The sequence below is a fragment of the Sarcophilus harrisii genome, chromosome 1 (genome assembly GCF_902635505.1).
Source record: "Sarcophilus harrisii chromosome 1, mSarHar1.11, whole genome shotgun sequence".
Taxonomy (NCBI): domain Eukaryota; kingdom Metazoa; phylum Chordata; class Mammalia; order Dasyuromorphia; family Dasyuridae; genus Sarcophilus; species Sarcophilus harrisii.
In genome coordinates, this window is record NC_045426.1 from 669491450 (window position 1) to 669513033 (window position 21584).

General features: G+C 46.6%; 1 protein-coding gene across 2 annotated transcripts in view; it reads right to left on the reverse strand.

Annotated features, from left to right (window-relative positions):
- Positions 1 to 16057, reverse strand: part of CELF5 (CUGBP Elav-like family member 5) — a 72161-nt gene extending 56104 nt beyond the window's left edge. For both annotated transcript variants that reach the window (XM_031948242.1, XM_031948241.1), the window contains exon 1: positions 15683 to 16057. In XM_031948242.1, coding sequence (XP_031804102.1) covers positions 15683 to 15938 — 256 coding nt within the window. In that variant the 5' untranslated portion in view covers positions 15939 to 16057. The remainder of the gene's footprint in view (positions 1 to 15682) is intronic.
- Between the last annotated feature and the right edge of the window lie 5527 nt (positions 16058 to 21584).

Consider the following 21584-nt stretch of genomic DNA (forward strand, 5'->3'; position numbering starts at 1 on the left):
TGACTTCTCTTTCCAGCTTTATTTCTCCCTCTCTACCTTCATGTACTTTGAAGTTGGGATGCAAGTTGGGCTACTCAAAATTCTCCAATATAATCCTATTTTTTTAGCCTTTTCCACAATTTTATTATGTTCTAACTTACTGGGATTTATGTTTCTCAGCCTTTTACATTGTAAGCCCTTTGAGGGCAGGGACCATATTGTTTGTCATCTCTGTATCCTCAACACCAAGCACAATGTCCTGAATATAGTAAACATTTGATAAATAATTGTTAAATAAAGTCAGAGTAAGAAGGTCCTTAGAATACAAAATGGAACTCTGAGATGTAAGGGCCATTAGAACATGGAATATATTAGGTGAAATCTAGGGTTAAGTGTGAAGTCATACAATTGTGGTCAAAAAATCAACTTACACGTATAACATGGCAGAAATATGTCTCCGTAGAAATTTATCTGGGAAAAATGATGTGGGAATCTTCATGTATTGCAAGTTCAATGGGAATCAACCCTGTGACATGTAAAGCAATCAAAAAAGCTAATTTGCTCTTTGGCCACATTAAGAGGGCAGAATAGCCAGAACTAGACAGGGGCTAGCCCTGTTGTACTAGGTTCTGATCAGAACATGATCTAGAGTACTGTTCATAGTTCCGGTACCACATTGATATACTAGACAGCATCCAGAGGAAAGTGATCAGGTGAATGATGAAGGGTCTCGGAATTATTCTTTCCATCAGTCTTAATGTAGAATAATTCTGAGACCCTTCACCATTCATTAGAGAGATGTAGATTTCAATTTGATAACAGGAAGAATTTAAGCAGCTAAGTGGTTGAGTGGATACAATAAGTGGCAGGCCTGAAGTCAGGAAGGCCCAAGTTCAAATCCAACCTCTGATATTTATTGGATATGTGATGGTGGAGAATTCACGTAGCCTTTATCTGACTCAGTTTCCTCAACTGTAATAGCACTTATCTCTCAGAATTGTTGTGAGAATAAAATAAGATAGTATAGTATGTGACATATATGGGAGATATGTATGTGTGTCTGTGTCTGTATGTGTTAGCTTTCAATGTAAAGAACTTCCAAACAATGACAGATGTCCTAAAGAAGAACAGGAAGCTCTGGAAGATGGAAAGGTCTCCTTCACTGAAAGTCTCTAAGAAAAGAGTGGGGCAGGGATTCTTGATCAGGTATGGACAGAACTTAGGGGCCGCTGACTAATCTCTCTCTGAAATTCCTTTTCCATCTAGGAAAACCATTAGAACCCAGTATCTCAGGGCTGGGAGGGCCCTTAGAACAGAGGATGTCAGAGCTGGGAGGGCCCTTAGAACCCGGGATGTCAGAGCTGGGAGGGCCCTTAGAACCCAGGAGGTCAGAGCTGGGAGGGCCCCTAGAACCCAGGAGGTCAGAGCTGGGAGGGCCCTTAGAACCCAGTATCTCAGGGCTGGGAGGGCCCTTAGAACCCAGGAGGTCAGAGCTGGGAGGGCCCTTAGAACCCAGTATCTCAGGGCTGGGAGGGCCCTTAGAACCCAGGAGGTCAGAGCTGGGAGGGCCCTTAGAACCCAGGAGGTCAGAGCTGGGAGGGCCCTTAGAACCCAGGAGGTCAGAGCTGGGAGGGCCCTTAGAACCCAGGAGGTCAGAGCTGGGAGGGCCCTTAGAACCCAGGAGGTCAGAGCTGGGAGGGCCCTTAGAACCCAGGAGGTCAGAGCTGGGAGGGCCCTTAGAACCGGGGAGGTCAGAGCTGGGAGGGCCCTTAGAACCGGGGAGGTCAGAGCCGGGAGGCCCTTAGAACCCAGGAGGTCAGAGCTGGGAGGGCCCTTAGAACCCAGGAGGTCAGAGCTGGGAGGGCCCTTAGAACAGAGGATGTCAAGCTAAGAGGAACCTTAGAATACACAGTATCAGAGCTAGGAAGGTCCATAGAACATAGGATGTCAAGGCTGGGAGGCCCATAGAACATAAACACAGATTGCTGGAGCTGGAGGAGATTTTAGACTGTAGAAGAGCAGACTTCCTTGTCTATCAGAGCTTTGATAGTCTTTAGGGATCATCTAATCCAACTCCCTCCCTTAACAATTGTTAAAAATTAGGGTGGGGAAGAAGAGAGTGGGTGTGGGGAGACATTCATCACTTCAGGCCTTGCCCCTCCTCATCACTTCTCAGTGTCCTACTCTGATCAGACTAGTTCTCTACAAAACAAACAGTACCAAAAATCTCCAACAATTCCTCACAGCTTTCCCAATTAAAAAAATTAGCTTTCCTCCTGATACTCCTATTGCACTCTGCCATTTAAGGTTTTCAGAGATCCCCATCCTGTCTGTATAATTGTAGATTCTGCCCTTCACACAGTCTATGTCCCAACCAGACTGGACAGCTCTGTAACCCCCCACCACCACCACCACCACCTTGTCCTCTGCAAGCCGGATGCTCCAGATTGGTCCCCTCCCTGTTTCCATACTAAGGTATTACTCTACCTCCACCACCTGAACCCTGACACCCTCTAGTCACAAAGAAGAAGGTGAAAAAAATATAGATAATTCAGAGCAGCCCATCCCCACTGCTGGAGAGAGCGGGCAGAGCTCCCTTTCCAGAGGGGGTGAGTCAGGGGTATCATCTTTGTACACAAAAGATAACACATGCATTTGTAATAATAATGACAATAGCTGACATTTCTATTATACAGTGCAGTTACTACGTACTCTCCCATCCATTATTTCATCGGATTTATTCTCTATGTGGTTGCCAAAGTGATTTTCCTAACGGGTCTATTTGAGTGCACCACCACCCCTAACTCAATGATTTCCAGCCACTTCATTTATATATGTGTGTGTATATATGGATGGATTAGACAGAGACAAACATATAGACAGAAAGATGGATAAACAGATAAGATAGATGGATAAGCAGACAGATGGATGAAAAAGATAGATAAATAGAATGTATGTGCATTCTATATACACACACACATATAATGTGTAATTAAGTATAAGAAAGTAGATTGGGGTCAGCCCTCCAATCTGACCCACACTACTTTACTAATTTTTATTACACATTATTTCCTACCACACACTCTGTGGTCTGGGAAAACTGAACTTTTGCTATCCAACTACTGCTTGCTTCTCATCGCCCTCTCCTAGAATTCCCAGCTTCCTTCTACCTGAGACCCCAACTGATTCCCCCAGCTGTTCTCCTCTAAGGTCACCCTTTTGTGTATTTTGTATATTCCTATAGACGGGTTTTCTCTCAGTCTCGCTGCCTTTCTCCCTACATATATATACACATTTGTATATGTTGTCTCCCTCTTTAGAAAAGAAGTGCTTTGAGGGCAGAATCATACATCAGTCCAGCCTGTCCCATTTTAGGCACTTAATAAGCACTTGGTTGGTTGGTTGGATGGATCTTTCCACAAGATCACCCCACAAGAGTGGCGGGGCAGGACTTATTTTCCTCATTTTGCAGATGAAGGAATTGAGGTTCTGAAAAATTGAGTGACTTTAAACCATTAATCTCAGCAAAGGGACTCAGATGCAAATCCCACCACCATCACTATTATGCCTTTCACTCAGGATCCAAGACTTTTCCCCCATTGACAGGATCTGAAAACTTTGTATTCCCAGCTGATAGTGTTCTACGCAAAGGTGCTTCCAGAGTGGAACAAGGTGTGTGGAAAAACAGATTGGCCTTTGTTGTCGGTCATCCCACAACTCCCTGTGGGAAAATGGAGAGCCTTGGACGCTCCAGCACTTTCAGAGCAAGGAGACTTTATAATAGCCACAGTGAATAGATCGTCTTAAGCCATTTACAATCCAATCTTGGCTCCGATAATTTGATTTGTAGGAAGGGAAGAGGAGTGGAATCTATGCACAGCAGCCCTTTGATAATTTAACAGGCTCCAAAAATATGGAAATCCCTCGTTGGCAGAGGATGGAGGCTGCCTGCCAAGGGCTAGCAGTGGCCAATTCCGTCCAGGGGCCAATTCTCTTCAGTAAGTGCTGCTCCCCTCCCCTGCCTGCCACCCCATCCCAGTCCCCTGTGCCAACATCATGTTGAAGATCAATGGAAGGATAAGGTAAGAGACTAGAGATTTGAGTCCGGAGTCTGTCCAGTGGGCTGACCACAAGAGCAAGCTTGGCAGAAATTGCATCTGTCTTTGAATATTCATTGTGGGTCCAGATTTCTCTTAGAATCAAAGTTGGAAGGGACCCAGGAGATAATGTGAACCTTGGTTTCCCCATCTGTAAAATTAGAGGGTTGGATAAGGAAATCTCTAAGCCATCCTGTGGTTCTATCTTCTATGTCCCAAATCCTTTCTAGCTCTGATGTTGTATATCACATTCTCAGGTCCCTTGTGGCTGGGTCACAAATCAGAATCTTCTCTGCTAGGGGATGATCAGAAGATGAAGGCAATCGGAACAAACCTGCAAGCTTTTTTGAAGTCACTGTTTAAGTCAAAGGGACTTGTTATTTGAATAGTCTAAAAGAAATTGACTGAAATTGGTCTTTCTTTCTTTATTATTTTTCCTTTGAGTATAAAGTCATGCTCTGCTCAGATTTGGCCCCGAGGCACCAAAATGAAACTAAAGTATACTAAGAGACAGGCTGTCTACAGGGGAGAAAGTGTGGCACGATAACCCGGCAGTTGAGCAGACCTCAATTGGAATCCCTGGCTCTAACCCCTCACTTTGAGTTCATGGGAACTTGGGGGAAATATGTTCTTTCACTGGATCTCAACTTCCTCATCTGGGGATGAGGAGGCAGGACCACCTGTAAAACTAGGGTTCCTGCTTCCTTTCAGTTCTGACATTCTGCGTTCCAGGAGCCCTCCCCCAAACTCTGACATTTCGGGGTCCTCCCCACTCTGATTTTCTATATTCTTTGTTCTAAGGTCCCCTTCAATTCCAACAGTTCTGATTCCTAGAGGACTCACACAATCCTAAACACTAAACCCAGCCTCAACCTTGAGTGTTCCAGACTGAACATGGAACCCAGACAATCTCCACCCTGATCCCAGTCCCAGCTATAGTCTTAATGCCACCAGATAGATAATATACAAATTTTCTTGCTCATTAAGAGGAAACCAGGCAAGAAAGTGTGGATGAAGACAGAGCTCAGAGCACAATGGTCCCTGACTGCAATCAGGATGCTTCCTCTGTGTCTGAAGAACACCATTTGGACAGATCGCCCACTTAACAGATGGAAACAGTTCTTCCACTGCCCCCATGCCTGTCCCACTTGGCTGACTCCCACCAGCTAAGCAGGGTCAGACTAGTCGACTCTCGATAGGAAGTCAGGTCTCTTTTCTCCCTTCTCTTCCACCCCTTCCTCCCTCTCCCCTCTCCTCCCGCTGGAGGTGAGGGTCAGAACACTTAGCCCTGAAAATGATGGGGAAGAGGGAGTGCTGTCCCAGGTGACACATGCAAATGTCCCCCGATCATGCACAAATCCGTGCATGGTCCTGTCTTCCTATGTATTAAATGAGGTCCTTGGGGAAGCCCTCATGGATGTTCCTGTCTTTAGCAGAGGGAGGAACGGGGAACCATCTTAAAAGGCCTTCTCTCCAGGCTACCAAGCCAGGTCCCCTGCTTTCAAACTGAATCTCTGGGCAAATCTGTCCCTTTCTGGGGATCCAGGAAAGGGAACCCACCTGGAATGTCCAGGGTCTCCCTCTATCCCTGGAGACCTCAAAAAATCTCCTTGGAACTAATAAGCCATTCCCTGTTATCTCACCACAGTCAACCAGTAATTTAAGTCCCTTATATTCCAGCTCTGACATATGTCTCGTCAGCCCCCTACTTGCCACTCTGATAGCCACCTTTCATTCAGATTTTATCTATCAGCTCTTTCCTGGGCTTTTATAATAGTCCCCCGAAAACTCTCTGCTTCTGGTATCTTCCTCTCTATTCATTTAGGTAAATTGATACAATGGAGAGAATGATCAATTTTGGAGTCAAAAGACCTTAGGTTCAAACCCCAGCCCTTCCACTTCCTACCAGTTTCTTACTGTATGTGCCTCAGTTTTCTTGTATGTGAAATGAGGTGGGGAGCCCTTAAAGCTCTAACTTCATGATCCCATGAGTTCTCCTTCACAGGCCATCAGAACCACCTTCATAAAACCCAATCCAATTGTGGCTCTCACCTAATCTGATCCCTTTTATGACTCCCCAGTACCCACAGGGGAAGAAAAATTGTTTAGGTTACCATTCAAGGTCCCCCACAGCCTGACTTTAATCTGCCTTTGCGGATTTATCAAACTGTTTCATGAGTTATATTGCAAACAAATTGGATTAATTGCTATCTTTAAATGTGTCCTGTATTCTCCTCCTTCCTGACATCTTTTCCTTGAAATTTCTCCCCATTTTACAAGGCTCAGCTTAGGTGTCTCTTCCTCTAGGCAAACTTTCCTGATCTTGACACTCGGAAGTTTATTGAGCTTTGTGTGTCTTTGTGGACCCCAGCGCTTTGTTGTGTGTGTGTGTGTGGTGTGTGTGTTTCAATCTACTTAGTAGACTATGAGCTCCATGAGGACATCTCTTACTCATCTCACTCCTCCTATAGCAAACCCATCACCGGGGCCTGTGACAATGAGTACTTAGTAAATGATTATTCAATAAAATTAGTATCTATTAAGTGATTGCATAGCACTAGAGCAGGCACTTGAACTAGTGAATGAAGAAAAGAATGAATAAAGGAAAGAAGAGACAACCATATACGCAGAGTTGGGAAGCTTCCCTAGAATACGGAATGTCAGATGTGAGGGGCTTGGAACATGAACTATCAGAGCTGGGAGGGCCCTTAGAACCCAGGAGGTCAGAAATGAGAGGGTCTTTAGAACACAGGATGTCAGAATTGGCAGGATCCTTAAAAAACAAAGTATCAGAGCTGGGAAGGTCCTTAACTTGCAAAATGTCAGAGATGGAAGGGATTGTAGAATTTAGGATGTCAGAACTGAGAAGACCCTGAGAATCTAAGAGTCATAGAACATGAAATGTCAGAGCTGGGAGGTACTTAAGAGAGCAACTAGTCCCATTTCCCTGTGAAGAAAATAGGACCAAAGGTGTGGATGGGAAAACCAAAGCTCAGACAGACGGAATCTCTGGCTCCCAGTGCAGTAAGTACAGTGGCTTAGGGCTTACAAAGTGAGAGCACGCAGAGACACAATTCTCAGGCAGACCAAGACCTGTTAGGGAGCCCCAGAGGACAAAATACTGGGTCTCCTGACTCCCCTCATCACCCTCTGCTTTCAGAGTTGCGTTGACTTTAAAGAGAGAATCAAAGGGCTTCTAAGTGTGTCTGTGTGTGTCTGTGTCTGTGTATGTGTGTGTGTGTCTTGTGTTTCTGTGTATGTGTGTAGAGCTGTGGTAAGGGACCATGGAGAAGGACACTCCCAAATACCCAATTAGCCACACTCCCTGGGATCAAGCAGTCAATAGAATTCAGTTCAACCCTGCAGCTACCCAGTGCCCGCTCTATTCAAGCAGGAAGACTTGAGTTCCAGTCCTCTGAGCCTGGGTTTCTTTTTCTCTAAAGGGAATTGGACCAGATGGGCTCTAAAATCCTTTCCAGCTCCAAATCCTATAATTATCCTATAAGCTGTAAAATGGGGATATTAACACTTTCTCAACCTCCTCAAAAGATTGCCACGAAGATCAAAGTGTTTTGTAGCTGTAAGATACAATCTATAAGTGGAATTACCATGTAAATTTTAGGCACTAAATAAATGCTACTGTTATCCAGGCAAACAATCAACAGGTATTTATTAAGTGGCTATTATGAGCAAGGTGCTGGAGATGTGACAAAAATTAAAGAGTCCCTGCCTTCAGTGCGTTACAGTCTATCAAAGAGACAACATGAACATGCACAAAATTGATGTTAGACAATTTGGGGCTAATTGGGAAGGCGAGGAAGGAATGAGCATTTATTAAATGCCGTGAGGAGTGCTTGATGAGGAAAGGTCTCATTGTAAAAGGTGACCTTCGAGCGGAGCCTTGGAAAAGTTCTGTGAAGGGGAATCCCAGGCATGAGGGCAGCTTGTGCAAAGGGAGGGGCAGGGGTGATTATATGACAGGGTCAGTAAAGTATGAAAGAGAGTTATGTGTAAAAGGGGGCAGCTACATGGCTTGATAGTGGATAGATCACTCACCTTCCTGAGTTCAAATCCACATCGGTCACTTATTAACCATGTGATCCTATACAAGTCATTTAACCCTGTTTGCCTCAGTTTCCCCATCTGTCAAATGGTCTGGGGAAAGAATTGACAAACCACTCTGACATCTCTACCAAACGAATCCCAAATGGGGTCGTGGAGACTAAGACGGGACTAAAATGACTATAACAAAATGTGTAATAAGTGCCAAGATAAGTTGGGGCCAAGTTGGGGAGGGCTTTAAATGTCAAACAATGAAGCTTCTATTTAATCCTGCAGGTAAGAGAGAGCCACTAGCATTTATTATCATTATTATTAATCATGCCCGGTGGCTCCAGCTAATCCTAGGGACTTGAACTAGCTGGGACGCAATGAAATCTCCATCCAGGATCGTAGGTGTTAGAGGGTTTGCTGAGCCAGCCAGATAGAGCCTGTTTTTTCTTACTTCCCCCCCAGGAACTCCTCAATTAAGCCTGAACAGGGCCCTGGAGGGTCCCCGGCCCAACCATCTGCCCAATTCTGGGATCCTTTCTGCTTTGTTCCTGACAGAGGGTCACCTAGCTTTGTGATGAAACCCTTGTAGGGACAAGGAGCTCTGTGCCCCCCAGACTCGGACTATTGGGACAGTCATCTTTATATCAAATTCAACCCGACTTCTCCTCATTTCTCTTGTCCCCACCCGTCCTGGAAGGAAGAAAGAGTTTGGAGTGAATTCCTGCAGCCGCGTTTTGGCCCGCCTCCCTGGTCAGCTCTCCATCTCATGAGCATTTGTATGTTCAGTGGAGAAGGGGGGATGGTTTAATGCAGACCCCCCTCACTGCACAGACACACCCTGCACACACACCCCCATCTGCCCATGCTGACTGACTCACCGGGCCCCGACCCACAAGAACACACATATGTGTCCGTGTCCGCAGACCTGCACAGCACGTGAATGCACATGTGTACAATGCCCTGGACACATGCACAAACCCACAGCCCTCCTACATGCTGACCCACCTGCACACACACGCATGAGATACATAATACACACATGCACATAATACACACAGGCACAAAGCCACAGACATCCAGCCCCCCTACAAGCTGACCCACCTACACACACATGCATGAGAGTGCACGGCACACAGCACACACATGCACAAACCCCCAGACACACGCGCGCGCCAGCCAGCCACCGAGGCACTGAGGCTGTACTTTTTATCCTCCTGCTGATTCTTGGCTCTCTGGGGACTCATTCCTCCCATTCCCCCTTCAAACCCCACCTCCTCTAAGATTTTCTGATCATCTGAGCTGGAAGTGAGATTTCCATCTTGTCTGAGCATCTTGTCTGAAACTGTCTTATCGAGTTCTTTTCTTGATCACTGTTAATTGGTGCATCTGTCTCCTCTCTCCTACTGGGCTAGAAAGCAGGGAAGGGGGAATGAGCATTTTTAAAGTACCTTCTCTGTGTCAGGAATTTTTTGTCTGTTTTTTCGAATATTATCGTATTTGTTCCTCACAACAACACTGAGGGGTCGATGCCATTGTTTCCCCATTTTATAGATTGGGAAACTGAAGCAGACTGAGGTTAAACGGCTTGCCCAGGATCACAGAGCTAGTGTCTGAGGCTGAATTTGAACTCAACTCTTGACTCCAGGCCCGGTGCTCTAGCCATTGAATCACCCAATAGTTACAGTCTTCACCAGGGCCAGGTCTAGGGACACAGAATTCAGCCAGCCCATTTATAAGGCACCTTCTATGCAGTGGGCACTGTCCTAGGTGCTGAGGACAGAAAGACAAAATGAGACCTGTCTTCCATCAGCTTACAGTCTCCTGGACAGGTACGGCATCTACACAAATAAGTAAATATAAGATGTAAAATAAATACAGAGTAATTTCTGGAGAGGGGACACTAACAACTCGGGGGAATTGAAAAAGGGCTCATGTCAAAATTGGGAGGATCCCTAAAATACAGCAAGATCAGAACTAGGAGACCTTAGGACGTAGAACATGGAAAGTTTGAACTAGAAGGACCTTTGAGAGATCATTAGCCTAACCCCTTCATTTTACAGAGCAAGTTACTTCTGCTGAGCCTCAGTTTTCCCACCTGTAAAGTGGGGGTGATAATCCTGGCCCTGTCCACCATAGAGGGGGCACTGTGAAAAAATCAAATAAGCATCTGAATGAAAAAGGGCTTTGTGAAATGCATGTGAGCAATTACCATAGCAGGTGTTCAATAAAATTAGATGATTGATTGCTATCAAGCCCCGAGCTTCCTGGGGCTCGGACCACTGCTGTTCCCTTTCTCCCCTGAGAAAGAACGAACAGACCAGGTTCCTTGGGGACCCCTGCCCTTGTGCTGCTCATGTCTAATCCAACAATCCTGCCCTGATGTAAGAGGAATTGGTCTTCCCTCTCCTTCCTTGTTCTGAGTGTGTCTCTCCCCCCCCCCCACCCAGCCCTGGGGTTTAAGCTGATCAGCTTTCACCTGGCATAATGCCCTATAAGTCTCATCCCCCTCTCCATCCCTTTGCCTTGTCTCTTCCACCGCCCTCCCCCTTCCTTGTCTCTGGACTTCCCTCCCTCCTCTGCCGTCTCCCTCCGGATTCCACATCAGGGGCTCTTTGAATCTCCTGCTTCAGAGCTCCCTTGCTTTATCTCCTACTCCCCCTAAAATCTATTGGGGAGCACACCCAGCCCAGACCCTGGTAGAAACTGCCACCCCTCCAAATCCTGGGGTCCTGGATGGGGTTCTATCTCTCCCCCATCTCTGATCAGTCACTTACTTCCTTCCCTCCCTCAAAATAGCCCTTTTAAGACAAATATTACCATTAATATGCAAATGTATATACGATTAACATAAATAGAAAAAACGGCATTGTGAATAATACCAGGGGAACACGAGCCACTACAGAGGGTGTTGGAGCATTAATATTCATCTGCTAATATGAATATATAAACCACTTCATAATAATATTGACATTAAGGCATTAACATTCATAGAAAAATTAATGACGCCCACCAGATGCGCCAAATTTGCCAGGTCCTGGGCCCAAGAGGGAGATAAGAATGGGGTGCTGGGTCCTGGGAAGCAGGATGGGGGAAGGGAAGAAAATTTCCCAAACATTACTGAATGGCCCCAGGGACTAGGGGCCAGAGAGGCCGAGGAATCATAGGAATGACTGGAAATAAATGAGTTGTAGGAGGCAGGGAGTGAAATCCCCCCTCCCCAAATCCTATTCTTGCACTCAGCAGCATCTTTCCCTGGAAAGAAAATTGATAACTAAAAACAGCAGCCCCACATGTCTCCTCTCTCTCTCTGTGCCTTTCTCTCTGTGTCTCTCTTTGTCTCTTTCTGTCTCTCTCCACAAACACGTACACACACACACACACACACACACACACACACAAAAACAAACAAACAAACTCAGAATCGAGGTTAGGGGAGAGGATATTTTTTGCTCTAGAATCTTGTGTTTCTGAATGAGTTTTGCAACCAAGAGCCTACCCAGGTAATGTCAGCATCGGCTTTCTCATCTCAGAGCAGGCTAGTGACAGATTTCTGCCTCTGTCTGTAGCTTGACCTCAACCTACAAACGCAGACTATATTTAACAGGCTGTTTGTAATGAAATGAGTGTTTTATTCACGGGCTCCCCTCCCCCTCCTGTGCCCTCCTGGCTCCCAGCCCCCACTGTGCCACACCGATCTATTTTCGAGGCCCAGCATTGTCAGATGGTAACAGGTTTGTTCCGAGAGTGGCGACACACACACACACACACACACACACACACACAAAGCAGTTTTATTCTCAGTGCCCAACTCAGGGACCAATCATTTCCATCAACACCAGCAGTTTTCATGGAAATGGTACTTATTTCCTCACCCTCTCCAAGAGAGCTCTAGAGAGGTCTGGTCCCACCCTCCACCTACATACATATACACACCCTAATCTCTCCAGTTTTCAGCATCCAACCCCGTCCACACATTTCCACCTAAACAGTTTGCGGGTGTGACCAATAGAGGGGTGGGAAGTACTGAGTTCCAGGTCCACCTCTGGACCAGGGTCACTGAGCGAGCTCCAATAAGACCATTCCCCTCTATAGGACTCAGTTTCCCCAGCTACAAAATGAGGAAAATAATCCCTGCTCTTAATGACCTCATAGAATGATTCTGAGACCCAAAAAAGGCACTGGGCTTGCAAAGATTGTCCCAATCAAATGTCCTTTCCTTCTTCTTTGGCCATTGTAGAGAATTCTTCTCTCCTTGTCTTCTACTCGGCTCACTTGAAACACACACACACACACACACACACACACACACACACACACACTTCTACATTAATTTGTTGTCTCCCTTTGTAGAATCATATCACATAGAATGTCAGATTGAGGAAGGACCTAGAAAATAGACTGTAAGCATTAGACATGCCCTTAGAACAGGGAATGTCAGAACTGAGAAGGCCCTGAAAACAGGATTTTGGAAGTAGAAGGGACCTTAGGAGTCAAGGTAGTCCAAATCCTCATTTTTCAGATAGGGAAATTGAGGCCCTAAATTCAAAGTGACTTATCCAAGTTTACAAATCTATCAATGTCTGAATTGAGGCCAGAAACCAGTTTTTCTGATTCTTTGCCCAACATTCTATCAGGAACCCCACATTTTTACTCCCCTCCATTCCACAACTCTCCTGTATACCCTCCAACCAGACTTATACTTAAGCACTGGACACATTACCCTAGGACCTAACTGGGGTCAATGGGCACCTTGCCTATTGAGTGCCTCTCATCATTTCCTCCAGTACTAGGGGAAATCTTAACTCAAGCCCATTCCTCAGGGAAATTCCAAAACAAAGGTGTAAAACCATACTACAGAAAGGGTTCCAAAAGCAAAAGAAAACTGCTTATGAACTCTGCTTGGATGAAAATGGACCCTCCAAGGCTCTAGCAGCTAGTTCTATACAGAGAAGTCTCAAGAAAAAATCAGGAACATCTGAGGGACAACATTTTGATCTTCTACCCTCTCTCCTTACGTCACTATTGGGGCATGGCACTTATCCAAATAGGGGTACTTAGACTTGCCATCCCAAAGAGTCTATGAGCCAGAACATCCTAAAAGAGAGGGCGATAGACATTATTCCTTGCATTTGGGTCACACCGAGTACTCCTTCATTAATTCTATTTCCCCGGGTCCAGGAAGTCATTATCCATGGTAGATGAGTCCATGATTCTACCTCCCCCAGTGTTTGGACTCTCCTCTCCCTGCCATGATGATGAAGACTGATCTCAATAGGAGAGTAACATAGAATTAGGGAGGGGTGTGTGTGCGTGTGTGTGTGTGTGTGTGTATGTGTGTGTGTGAGTGTGTGTGATGGGGAGAGAGGAGGAAGGGAAGGTTAATTAAGAAGGAAAAATTTACTTTGAGTCTCCCATCACCAAGACAACAATTCTCCCTCCCCTAATTTCTTGGATCACACCTCAGGAGCCCAGGACCCCAAGAGGATCTTGTGAATCGAGCCCTGGTCTCCTACAAAGTGTGCTAGCAGCCCTGTGAGATAGCCTCCAGCCCCACCCGGGGTGGGAATCTTTCTAGATAGTGATGATTCATGTTTCACACATGTTGGAAAAGGGGAGGGAGTGGAAAGGGAAGGTTGAGGAATTTGGACATCATCAGGGCCTCGGAAAAGTCCAATCTCCCCATTTTGTGTCCAGTTCTTGAATCTTTTATCAAATCTAGCCATCTCCACCACAGAGATAAGCTAAGGGGAATGAGTGGGAGATTTTGCTGGGTCAATTTAGGGTTTTTACTGGGTTGTGTTGAGAGTGTAAAGCGTCAGCCTTTCCTTTAGGGGACCTGGCAAAGGCTTCTGAATGAGCCAGCCCCTGTAGATTTTGTCTGGACATCTGTCCAATATTGTCTCCACATGTCTGCCCCATCAGGAAGGAACTCTGGGGGGAAAGGGCCCCTTGATTGATGTTTAAGAGCCCTAGAAGATGGCATCTGGAGAGGTATGGGTTAGGGCCTCCAGCCAAAAGTAAATGATCTGAAGCACCAAGAGTTCTCTGGGGCTTAAGTACCTGCCCAGCAACTGGCGCAAAGACCTTCTATGCATATTTCTATCTCCCTAAATATTCTTAATTGCTCACAAGGGAATTGGAAACATGGATGCCAACAACACAAACCTCCCATATTTACCATGTCAACTCTGTCCATAATTCCTATGCACAGGCATCCCCTCATAAAACAATTGATTAAACAAGAACAATCTGAACCCAAGATACAAGTTGAATCACAAACAATTTTCCTCTCCTGCCGTCACTGGATTTTTCTTTATTTTAATGAAATCCTATTCTATAGAGACAGGTCATCTGGTTACAGGAAGCCCACCTCCTTCTGGTGGGCAATTTCCTATTTCTCTGTCTATCAAAACTAGCCAAATGATTCTCATTTCCACACCAGGATTCTGCCCAGCTCTGCCTTGGAAGGACTCATTGTCTCCAGATACAGGGAACACTTCACCCCATTTCCCCAACCTGCCTCATCCAAGATTAATTTGGGCATGAGGAAATGGCAGGGAGATGGAGGGGAAGGATGTAAGGTAGGATGGAGGAAAGAGGGGGATAGATGCTTTCCAAAATGGGCAATATCAACGAGTGAATGCAAGAGGAAGGGAGAGAAAGAGTCTTTCCCCCAAACCTTGGGGGAAGATTGCATTTTCACAAATAGGAATGCTCTTCCCATATATCCTCTCTCCCCACACATAGCCATCCCCCTTTTCTTTGTAGTTACCAACTAGCTGGCCTCCTTGGCATCTGTTTGCACACTGGACAGTTGGACCTTTACTGTTTCTGATCTCCCCAGTCTCTTGCACAGGCGCGTCCCCTTTGTGAAAATTACCAATGGGATTCTGTCCGGAGGTTAAAACTTCCTGGGTTGCTCCTGTCAAAAGCTTGGATGAATGGAAAAGTAGGGAGGGGGACAGCTCTAATCTGCCCACACCACCCCTAGAAACCCAGGGGGAGTGGGAGGAGGAAAAGAGGGAGGGCTGATGGGGGAAGTGAAGAAGATGAGACAGAGGGGTCTGGGGGGGGAGGAAAGGTATAGGAGAGATGGGGGATGGGATGGAGAAGGAAAGAGGGGAGGGAGGGAGAGAGAGAGAGAGAGAGAGAGAGAGAGAGAGAGAGAGAGAGAGAGGGGATGCTGAGGAGGAAGCAAAGGATGGAGGGAGGATGAAAGGCAATAGGAGGGTAGGAGCGAAAAGAAAAGAAGGGACACTGATGGAGGATAAGGGAAAGAGGAAGGAGAAAGGGAAAAGGAAAGGGAAAGGAAGGAGAAAAAGATGATGATGGTAATGATGATGATGATGATGATAATGATGCCAGGAGGTGGAGTGGGGAGGGGGAGGGATGAGCGAAAGCAGGAGGGCGCTAGGATGCTGGAAGAGGGGTAGCAACGGGGAGGAGAGGAGGGGGCAGGAAGGCGCGGGGGCAAGCGGCGGGCGCGCGGCGGGCGGGCGGGCTGGCCCCAGGGTGGGGTGGCGAGCCGAGGGAGGGGCGGGGCGAGGGCGCACCTTTGTGCATGCCGGTGTAGCGGTCTTTGAGCACCGTCAGCTCGTAGATCTTGCCGAATTGCTCGAAGAGGGGCTTGAGGTCCTTCTCCTCCAGGTTGCGGGGGATCTGGCCAACGAAGAGCTTGATCGCGTCCAGGTCCTTCATGCTGTCCGGCTGGACTGGGGGCTCGGGGCCGCTGCTCATGGGGGAGGCTCTGGACTGCAGGAGTTGCTGCTGCTGCTGCCGCCTCGCCTCGCTCTCCGTCAATCTGGCCATGCCCGAGACCGACACAGGTTGGATAAGAGCAAATGAACGGAGGAGAAAAGCTCTCAGCTGGAGAGGAAGCTCTCGCTCTCAGGCCAGCGGCAGCATCAGGACCACAAAAGAAGCGCTCCGCAGCGACACCTGCTGGCCCGAGAGCGGCGCTGCAGCCTTGGGCGCCCGGAGCCCCCGCCTGGGGAAGGAGGGAGGGAGGGAGGGAGAGAAGGAGGGAGGGAGGGAGGGAGCGTGAGGGAGGAGAGAGGGACTGAAGGCAGAGGAGGTCAGGGAGTGCGGGGACGGAGCCGCGAGCTCCCCCTCCCATCAAGGACGAAGAGATGCGCTCTCGGCTAGCCAGGGAGCATCAGGCCATCTCAGTGCCCCGCCCCGCCACACACACACACACACACACACAGACACAAGCTCCCCACCTCCTCCCCGCTCGGAGAGGCGGGTCAGGGGGCCGGGGAGGGAGAGGCCCGTGGGCCTCGTACCTGAGGGAGCGACAGCATAATCGGGGGCTTCTGGGGCCTCTAGGGACCAGCTCCCCGAAGGGGGCGGCCCGGAGTGGCAGGAAAGGGGCAAGTCTGGGGTCCAAGAGACCCACATTCTAATCTTGTCCCTCTTCCTCCCCGGGCCGCGGGTTCCTCCCCTTTAAAATGAAGGGACTGGACTCGGCGGGCTCTGAGATGCCTCCGCTCTGATACTCCCCGTGCTCTCAGCTCCGGCCCCCAGTTTTGCTAAGCCAGCTCTAATTAACCCAGCAGGGTCGAGGATGAATGAGGAGGGGGCCCTCCTTGAGGTCTAGAGGAAGTGGAAACACCTCTTCCTCAGAGAAGCATCTCCCCTGCTCCAGAAAGCTGGGAAGAGGGCTCTTCCCCCAAGCCGGGGCGCAGAGAGAGATGCATTTCTAAAGGGAGCTACCATGCCCCCATCTCTGAGGCCTTGTGACCTAGAACAGTTGGAAATGGGGGGAAGGGAAGGTATAAGAACCATCTTAGAACCTAGAACCCTCTGGGATTATATTCTAGAATTTCTCTGGCCCGGGACAAGGTATCACCTTTATGGATTTCAATGGAACATTCCTGCTTGATCCAGGAGGAAAAAAAGGCAAAATTAGGGAAGGAAGAGCACAAAAGGCAGGAAAATCTAACAGGAGGTGAGGAACTCAAGTCGATAGTGGTCCACAATCCAGATCAAGAAAAAAGATGCTTGCAACACATAGGTAGGATGGGGCTAAGAGGTGAGCTGGCTTGGTAGTAGGGGAGTGTCCGGAGAGCTCCCTGGTTCTCTGGCCACTGGAACTCTCCCTGTTGCAGGTGTCAGACCCCCCAGACCTAGGAATACAAAGGCTTGAAATCTGATGTAGAAGGGGAAAAAAAATCCTCTCTGCCTTGGAAGTAACCAGGGAAAGAAGGGGAGAGTCTCTTGCTAGGAAAAAAGCATCCTTTTCCAACCATCTCATTTCTTTCCACCTCATGGTGGACAAGCAGAAATTTGGTTCCAGGGAAACAGAAAAGAAAGAAAAGATGGGAAGGAAAAAATGTTTTTCTCTATCTCCTGCCTGAAATCTCTGCTCCTTGGTTGTGGAATTGATGCTAAGCATTGCTCCGAGCCTGGCCCCTCTCTCTCCCGGAGCAGCCCTTCCTCCAATAGTGATTGCTTTTATAGCACCATCATCTGGAGGTGGAGGAGCTGCTGATTTGAGAACATTTATCAAAGCATTACCCGGGCCAGGGAGTAGGTGGAAACACAGGGAAAGACAGCTTTTCATCACCATGGCAGAAGCCCAGGGAGGGAAGGCGACAGAGGCAGATGGTCTTGCCTGCCACCTCACCACCCCCGTGCTGAGGCATCATGGAGCAAGAAGGAGCAGGCACCGGGGTCCCTACTGGGGGGGGGGGGGAAGTGGAAGGGAGGTCCCTGGGGCTACTAGAGAAACAGCTCGCTCTCTAACTCAAATCTGTGTGGATGCTCTTGGAGAGAACTTGAGAAGTCCATGTCTGGAAGAGACGGGGAACATTGAACTGGGCTGTTAGGGGAAGCTAGGGAGGGATGATTAGGATATGGGGAAACTGGGGGAGTGGTATTCACTCTGAAGAAGACTTGGGAGATGGCAGTCATTGTCTTCAACAGGGAAGAGGAGTAGACTTCCCTGTGGCTCCTGGTTCAAGATCAGAATCCTAGATTCTTAGAAGTGGAAAGATTCCAAAACGTTCCTAGTCCAATCCCCACTGCAATATTCCCGAGATTGACAAGTATTCCCTAAACTACATTTAAAGTACCCCCTCCCCTTCCAGGAACTATGCAGTTAGGCACTATTTGTACATCAAGGACCAGAAATTCAGAAAATCCTAGATCTAGATCTGCTGACCTGGGATCTTACTCTCTAAAACAAAACAACCCTTTCAAGATAAACTCATCTCATCTAATCTCATCACCCAGAAGCTCACTACAATCTTGAATGACACTACTCCCTCCCCCTCTTATCAGACTGGAGGATGGAGTGCCAAAGTCTCCCTGTTGTCTTCTTTATTTTGTCGTTCAGTCATTTTTTTTCCAATTCTGTATCTGACTCTTTATGATCCTATTTGAGATTTTCTTAGCAAAGAGTAGTTTGCCATTTCCTTTTCCAGCTCATTTTACAGATGAGGAAACTGAGGCAAGCAGGGTTAAGTGAGTTGCCCAGGACTCCATAGCTAGTAGGTATTTGCGGCCAGATTTTAACTCATGAAGAGTCTTCCTTACTCTGGGTCCAGCACTGTATCCACTGAAGAACCTAGCTGCCGATCTTTCTTTATAAAGGGCAGAAACTAGATGCTCAGATCACTCCACTCTGTTTCCACTGCTCTGGTTTCAAATTACAAACCATTACACCCCCTTTCCTATCTCCTTTTGCATGTTGTCTCTTTTAAACTATACGCTCATTAAGGGCATCGACTTTCTCTTTTTGTTAATTATATCCCCAGCATTTATCACAATGCTTAGCACACAGTAGGCACTTAATAAATGTATTTTGGATTGGATTGGACTAAGTAGCAAAAAAATTGGGCGTAAATCCTATTAATGTTGAGTAAATGACAAAATTCTCTTACCAGGGCTTGCAACCTCAGGCTCATCCTTGTATCCTCACTCTCCCTCGTGGAATCTGTTGCCAAGTCTTGTTACTTTTACCTTCATGGCATCTCTCATATCCAGCCCCTTCTCTTCACTCGCACAGCCATCACCTCATCTCTTCTTGCCTGGACTGTTGCAGGCCAGTCTCTTCCTTGAATTTACTCCATACTACAATTCATCCTTCCCACATATACTAAGGTGATTTTCTCTAAAATACAGTCTGACCAGGTCATGCCCCCAGTATCTAACCATCATTGGTTCCCTATTACCTCCAGAATCAAATACATGATCTTTGACGTTTAAAGCTCTTTATCACTGATCCCTTTCTTTTAGATACATAGAAGGTGCTACATAAATGATTTTTCCTTTTTTTTTTCCTCTATCTTTCTAATTTTCATTTTCCAACTCTGTGCTTTATCTCGGGCTGGCCTCCATACTGTCTAATCTCACCCTTCTTTTCTCTTTCTCCTAGCTTCTCTAGCTTCCTTCAGTTCTCAGCTAAAACCCCATCTTCTACAAGAAGTCTTTTCCAACCCCCTTTAATTTTAGTTCATTGTTGCTAGTTGGCTAAGTGGATATAGAGCACCTGATTTGCAGTCAGGAAAAGCTGGGTTCAAATCCTGCCTCAGGTACTTATTAGCTATATGTGATACTGGGCAAATCAACCTCTGTTAGCCTCAGTTTCCTTATCTGTAAAATGGGGGTTATCATAGCATCTATTTCCCAGGATTGTTGTGAAGATCGAATGAAATAATATTTGTACAGTGCCTAGGGCATAGTAGGTGCTAGATATTATTAATATTTTCCCTTTGAGATTATCTCTAATTTTTCCTGCACATAGTGTACACAGCTGTGCCCCACCCGTTAGACTCTGAGCTTCTTGAGAGCTGGGATTGTTTTATTCCTTTCTTTGTATCTCTAGTGCTTAGCGTAGTGCCTGACACATAGTAGGTGCTTTATAAAAAAGGTTTATTGTTGTTGACTATACACATTCTGTGACTCAGACTGTCTGCTATTCCTCATACCCTCCCTCTTCCCCTCTCTGCCTTTAAATTACCTCCCTCTCCCCCCACCTCTGCCAACCCATGCTGGAAGGTTCTCTCCCTCCTTAGCCCTGCCTCTGGACTTCATTTTTTCCTCAGCTTCCTTTACAGGCAGCCTTTACAACTCCCCTCCAGCTATTAGTCCTTTCCTTCTGAGATTACCTCCCATCCAATCTGTTTTATCTCATATGTACCCGGTGATTTAGATGTTATCTCCACCATCAAAATATACTCTCCTTGTGTGTAAAAACTGTTTTTACTTTTCTTTGCATCCCCAAGGACTGGCACAACGCCTGGCACACAATAAACACATAATAATGCTTAGTGACTTGACTTTCTCGTTATATGACCTTAACCAAAGCTGTTTCTCAATCTCAGTTTCTTTATCTATAAAATGAAAATAATAATCACCGCTCAGACATCCTCATGTACGGGGGTGGTGGTATTGTTATTAAATGAGATAATGAGTGGGAAAATGGTCTGTAAACCACAAAGCATCCTGTAACCATAAAGAACTCTCTAGGTCTACGGGATGAGGGATTATGCTTTTCAGCCGTCCCTTGGGTGGGGCAGATGCCCCTGTTAAGAACCTTCTTCTTTCTGATGAGATGTACTTGGTGAATCAGAAGGGACTTTGCACCCAAGAAGGCACAGCATTTCCCAAGCCTTGAGATTGTTCCTGAAACACAGCCCATCAAACAATATTGTCACTTTATCGTATAGATCACTCCAAGAGGTTTCCTTCTCTGCCTTCCAGGAATAAGGAAGGAAAACTACTCTAAACCTTATTCCTCTTGGTTTGGGAGCTGAGCCTCTCCTGCAATGATGTTCCTCCTCTTACTGTTTCTGTAGCAACTCTTTTGGGATATTCCAATGTACAATTACACCGCTACATTGGATCCCTCTAGAAGTATGGCCACTTTGTTCTAGGAGTAATCCTGTAGGTGACTATTGCTAACACTTTACATCAAGAGCCCCAACTAGTGTGCTCCCCATGAATAATCAGCCAGTAAACTCAAATAGTTCTCAGAAAAGACATTGAATCAAATAACAAGGGATAAACAGAAGTTACAAAATATTCTCCCCCAAAATACTGGGGCCTATTGTCCCACAAATATACACAGAATCTTGTGGTAGAGGGGAGAATTGGCACAAAGTATAATGATAGTGAGAATTACCGAGGAACTAATCTAGGCAACCACAATTCTCAAGCTGCAGGATCCCCAGGTCATTTCTGTGGAGTATCCCCATGAAGTTCTTAGGCATAGAATTTATATTTCATTTACTCCTGAAAAGGCCCATCTCCGTTCCCTTTAGACCTTCAATTTTGCTAATATCTAAAAGTGCCACAACCTTGTATCTCCTAGTCTTTTTCACTGGCCATGTTACCTAGAGCAAGCTGATAGGGTACAATAGTAAGAGCACTGAATTTGAAGTCAAAGGACCAGGGTTCAAATCTTGTCTCTGTCAGTAACTACCCATGTGACAATTTGGACCAATTTGG